Source organism: Micromesistius poutassou (assembly GCF_964030765.1).
Source record: "Micromesistius poutassou genome assembly, chromosome: 5".
NCBI lineage: Eukaryota > Metazoa > Chordata > Actinopteri > Gadiformes > Gadidae > Micromesistius > Micromesistius poutassou.
The window spans coordinates 1,645,894-1,650,893 of NC_140275.1; the positions used below are offsets into that span (position 1 = coordinate 1,645,894).

The 5,000-nt window shown below is 52.2% G+C and overlaps 1 protein-coding gene across 1 annotated transcript in view; it reads right to left on the reverse strand.

The window, feature by feature from the left end:
• dock5 (dedicator of cytokinesis 5) overlaps positions 1 to 5,000 on the reverse strand; it is a gene marked incomplete at its 3' end in the record, with an annotated part of 27,060 nt that overhangs the window by 8,902 nt on the left and 13,158 nt on the right. Inside the window, exons 12-19 of the mRNA XM_084468892.1 lie at positions 4,642 to 4,784; positions 4,290 to 4,415; positions 3,990 to 4,114; positions 2,085 to 2,183; positions 1,539 to 1,611; positions 1,104 to 1,207; positions 651 to 822; positions 1 to 6 (exon numbers count right to left, since the gene is read on the reverse strand). The exon at positions 1 to 6 is cut by the window's left edge and continues 92 nt beyond it. Coding sequence (XP_084325018.1) covers positions 1 to 6; positions 651 to 822; positions 1,104 to 1,207; positions 1,539 to 1,611; positions 2,085 to 2,183; positions 3,990 to 4,114; positions 4,290 to 4,415; positions 4,642 to 4,784 — 848 coding nt within the window. The remainder of the gene's footprint in view (positions 7 to 650; positions 823 to 1,103; positions 1,208 to 1,538; positions 1,612 to 2,084; positions 2,184 to 3,989; positions 4,115 to 4,289; positions 4,416 to 4,641; positions 4,785 to 5,000) is intronic.

Below are 5,000 nucleotides of genomic sequence, written 5' to 3' on the forward strand. Positions count from 1 at the left end.
AATCCACTGGACCCCAGCGCCAAGAGGACACGGAGAGAACCACCAAAGCATAACGCCGTTAAAAAGCAATGAATACCTAATGCTGGAGAATGCCACCGTTAAAAAAGAAGAAAAAAAGAAAGGCTACTAAAAAAACGATCTGACGCTCATCAGCCTAATAAATGGGTTCCCTGTCTCTTAAATACCCTTTAGTAATATGAACAGGCTGCGGCCTGAACGAAGAGGGGTGAACAAGGGGGTGAGGGTGAGGGAGTGAGGGAGCGAGGGTGTGAGGGAGTGAGGCTGTGAGGGAGTGAGTGGTGAGGGAGTGAGGCTGTGAGGGAGTGAGTGGTGAGGGAGTGAGGCTGTGAGGGAGTGAGGGTGTGATGGTGAGTGAGTGAGTAAGGCTGTGAGGGAGTGAGGGAGTGAGGATGTGAGGGAGTGAGTGGTGAGGCAGTGAGTGAGGGTGTGAGGGATTGAGGCTGTGAGGGAGTGAGGCTGTGATGGTGAGTGAGTGAGTGAGGGTGTGAGGGAGTGAAGGTGTGAGGGAGTGAGGGAGGGAGGATGTGAGGGAGTGAGTGGTGAGGCAGTGAGTGAGGGTGTGGGGGTGTGCATGGTGAGGCAGTGCGTGCGTGCGTGCGTGCGTGGAGGCCACGTCTCCGGGCGGTCACCGTTCTGGGTGAGCTTGGTGGAGCAGGTCAGCGTGGAGATCAGGAAGCTGTCCTTGGTGACGGGCACCCCGTGGAAGGACTTCCCCGTCTGCCTCTCCTTCTCCGGCACCTCGGCCCAGGTGCTGGGCAGCGAGAGGAGCGTCTTGGCGTCCTCCGCCTTCTTCGCGTCGATCTGAGTGATGCCCCCGCAACAGGAAATTAATCGAGACGCACATTGATCAATGGAGATGTAATTTGATATGCATCGATCGTTGAACAGAGAAGGGGGGGACGGGGGGGGTTCAGGCATTATAAATCGAAACTGCTGTCAGCTGTTCGAAGCCGCCGCCGCCGCTTTGGGTGTAATTACATAAAGCTATGAACGATCCTCTGCCCGCCCGCCTCATGCCCGGGCCTCTTCTATGCTTCCCAGAAACAGGACGGGTGGATAATAATGGGATTCTGCGGTGGCACCTTATAGACGATGAGGTCGTGGCGGCCATCTCGGAGCGTGGTGCCGTTCCCCTTCATGAGCCGGACCAGGGACATCCCGAAGGGCTTCTCCGATTTGTCCCTGGCTGTGGGGTGCGGTGGGGGTAGGGGTAGGGGGAGGGGTTGGGGAGACACAGGAGCCAATCGGATCAGAGTAGCAGTACATTTTACATTTTACCTTTTAGGGGATTTTTTCCGCGGACGCTTTCGTGCAAAGCGACTTACAACCATTCGTTCACACATTCACACACCGACGGCGGAGTCAACCCCCGTCAGGAGCAGGAGCAGTCAGGGTGGCAGTAGCCCCCCCACCCCCCCCCACCCCCCCCCCCCTGCCCCCACACACCACTAATGGGTGAACTAAGCCTGTGTCGGGCCTGCTCATTGAGATGCCACTGTGGATGATGAGATACTCACAGTCCTGGGACGAGCGGTGCCGAAACAGCACCCTGAGGTGGGAGCGACACACATCCTCAATGGGGATAGTCACCTTGCAGAAGGAAGGGGAGGAGGAGACGAAAGCATGGGGGGGGGGGGAGGGAGGGGAGGGAGTGTGGAGACGAGGATTAGAGACTAGGCAGTCTAGTCTGACATTCGTATGAGCGGCACGTACGCTGCAGATGCTTTGCCGCTGGGAGGATTATTCCGTTATATGGAGCTGAAATCCATTGGAGGACGTAATTGGAGGGCTCAAGACATTGTGTCATATAAGTACAGTGGCGCTTTGTCGGGTCACAGCTCATGACTGTGTGTGTGTGTGTATGTGTGTGTGAGAGAGTGTATAAGCGAGAGAGAGGGAGAGAGAGAGTGAGAGCGACAGAGAGCGCAAGAGAGAGCAAGGGAGAAAGAGAGCGAGGGAGAGAGACAGCGAGACAGCCAGAGGAAGTGTCAGAGAGAGAAGTGCGTGTGTGTGTGTGTGTGTGTGTGTGTGTGTGCGTGCGTGCGTGCTGGACATAGCCGTACCTTGATAGTTTCGTTCCAGCATGGCTGCTTAACCTGGTAGTAAATGACAGACTTGTACTCTGTGATGCCGTCGTAGCCGGCCCCCGGGAATATGGCCTTCTGAAGGAACAGAGGACAGAGGGAAAACGTCAAGGAACTGAAAATCATTTTCATGTTCTTTACAGAAGTGCACCGGCGGTAGTCGGTATGTTTTGATCGATGAGGAAAACACAAGGTCGTTTACATACTGCTCTCGCATAAACTCATTGTTGTCATGCAACTGAAATTGATTTATTTCCTTCATATTACGAAAATATGCAGCCACTTGCACGTGTAATTCTTAGGGGTGTCCTGGACCCACCGTCGACTCACTGCGAATCATGAATCTAAATATCTTTGTTAATATCTGCGGCTCGGTGAAGCCACATTTTTGTGGCTAATAATAATCAATTGGCTAATAATGCTTGATATGAATATATTGGCTTATAACGCTTGATAAAAATCAATTGGCTAATAATGCTTGATATGAATATATTGGCTTATAATGCTTGATAAAAATCAATTGGCTAATAATGCTTGATATGAATATATTGGCTTATAATGCTTTATATTTTTTATAAATATATAATGCTAACCCACGGCACAATGGGTGCAGTTAAGTACCTCTGCTGTATGACAGACTGCCTCGATCAATGTGTTGCCAATTCGGCGTCTTCATGTCATCATCTGCATCATCGACCGAAAATATAGGCCATCATCAGCCAAATATCCTATAATTATAGGCTGTAACAATGTACCAATATTAATATAATCAGTGGCCGGTTGCCTTGGAGACGGAGCTCTGTATTCGGTCTACGCATTGAATTGACGTCCGATCCCAACAAAACCGCCAAAGATGAACAATGACAATGTACGACAATTTTTCAAATTACAATTTGAAAATTAATTTGTACGATATGTTTCAGCTTATAGAAACGAATGAGGCACCATTCAAGGTTCAACAGGAATAATGCTCGACCGAGTTCCGATGGAGAGAATAATTTCAACCAGAGTGCGTGGTATGTTATGACAGCTGCTGGTGACAGTTTTCATTTTACTCAATATTAATCATCTTTTATGGTTCTAAAAAAAGATGCCAAACTTTAGAAGTTTTTTCTCTCTTGACATTGTCTAACCTACTACTACTAAGTCTAAAAGAGAAAATGATTGCCTAGTGCCATTCCGCAAACACATAAAACATTTATTCAAAGCAATCCTTCACCCCCACAACAAAAAGCACGCTTTTCCTTCCGGAAGCCAGTAATGCTGGAGCGAGCCTCGTTTACCCCCGCAACCTCCCGATGGAATGTCCCCAACAGTTTTCCCGACATGTTGATTAAAAACAACATAGACTAAAAGTCAATCCATCGAACATTCAAATTGTCAAAGATTCAAGGTCGCCCCTGGTTACGTTCCACTCCACACACACACACTGGCCCTGTGACCTCTACCCCATGGCACCTACCCCCGCGAACCCTACACCCATGACCCCTGCCCCTATGACCCCATGACCCTTTCCCTGTGACCCCTGCCCCCTAGCTCCAGGGGGTTCCCGTCTGTGACCCCGTGACCCCTACCTCCAGGGGGTTCCCGTCTCTGACCCCCATGACCCCTACCTCCAGGGGGTTCCCGTCTATGACCCCGTGACCCCTAGCTCCAGGGGGTTCCCGTCTGTGACCCCGTGACCCCTACCTCCAGGGGGTTCCCGTCTCTGACCCCCATGACCCCTACCTCCATGGGGTTCCTGTCTCTGACCCCCATGACCCCTACCTCCAGGGGGTTCCCGTCTCTGACCCCCATGACCCCTACCTCCATGGGGTTCCCGTCTCTGACCCCCATGACCCCTACCTCCATGGGGTTCCCGTCTCTGACCCCCATGACCCCTACCTCCATGGGGTTCCCGTCGTTGTCGTGCACGCTCACGATGACCTCCACGTTCTTCGGCGTCTTCTTCTTGCCGCGGTCGAACTCGCCGTGCAGCAGCGTCACGTAGATGTCGTTCCGCACGTTTCCTGGAGGACGGAGAGAGAGAGAGCGAGAGAGACGGTCAGGAGACGAGGCCTCAGATGGCCCAGAACACCCGGACCCCGTGTGCATGATGAACCGCACTGTCTCTTGGGGGGACGGTGTGTGTGTGTGTGTGTGTGTGTGTGTGTGTGTGTGTGTGTGTGTGTGTGTGTGTGTCACCTGGGAGGATGATCTCCGGGAAGCCCATCTTCCCCACGATGGCGGTGGCACGGTCCACAAAGTGTGGGTAGTCTTTACGCACCTGGGCCAGGTCCCCCGGGAGCAGCTTCAGGGTCACAAATAGCCCTGGAGCACACACACACACACACACACACACACACACACACATCAGACGTGCGCTGAATCACAACACACTTCCCCTCTCCAGAGCATGCTCAGTGTGTCCTTCTCCACGAAAAAGAAGAAGACAAGGAAAGATTATTGAACGCATTTGTACCCACCGTGTGTGTGTGTGTGTGTGTGTGTGTGTGTGTGTGTGTGTGTGTGTGTGTGTGTGTGTGTGTGTGTGTACCCTGGCCCTTGTGGTTGACCTCCCGCGTGGCGATGACCTTGTTGAAGACGGCGGTGAGGGGCTCGTTCTCCCCACTGACCCGAGATGTGCTGAGTGGGGACATGATGAGCTGGCGCTGGCGGATGTACGTTTCCATGGCGATCCTGGGAGTGGGGGCGGCAGCAAGGTCAATACACACGCACGCACGCACACACACACACACACACACACACACACACACACACACACACACACACACACACACACACACACACACACAAAACGAACAATGTTGACAAAACTCTTTTCAACTTTGTGTGTGATTAGACTAAATGGAGCTATGATCCGCAGTCGGCGAGTTGAGGAATATCCAACTAGAT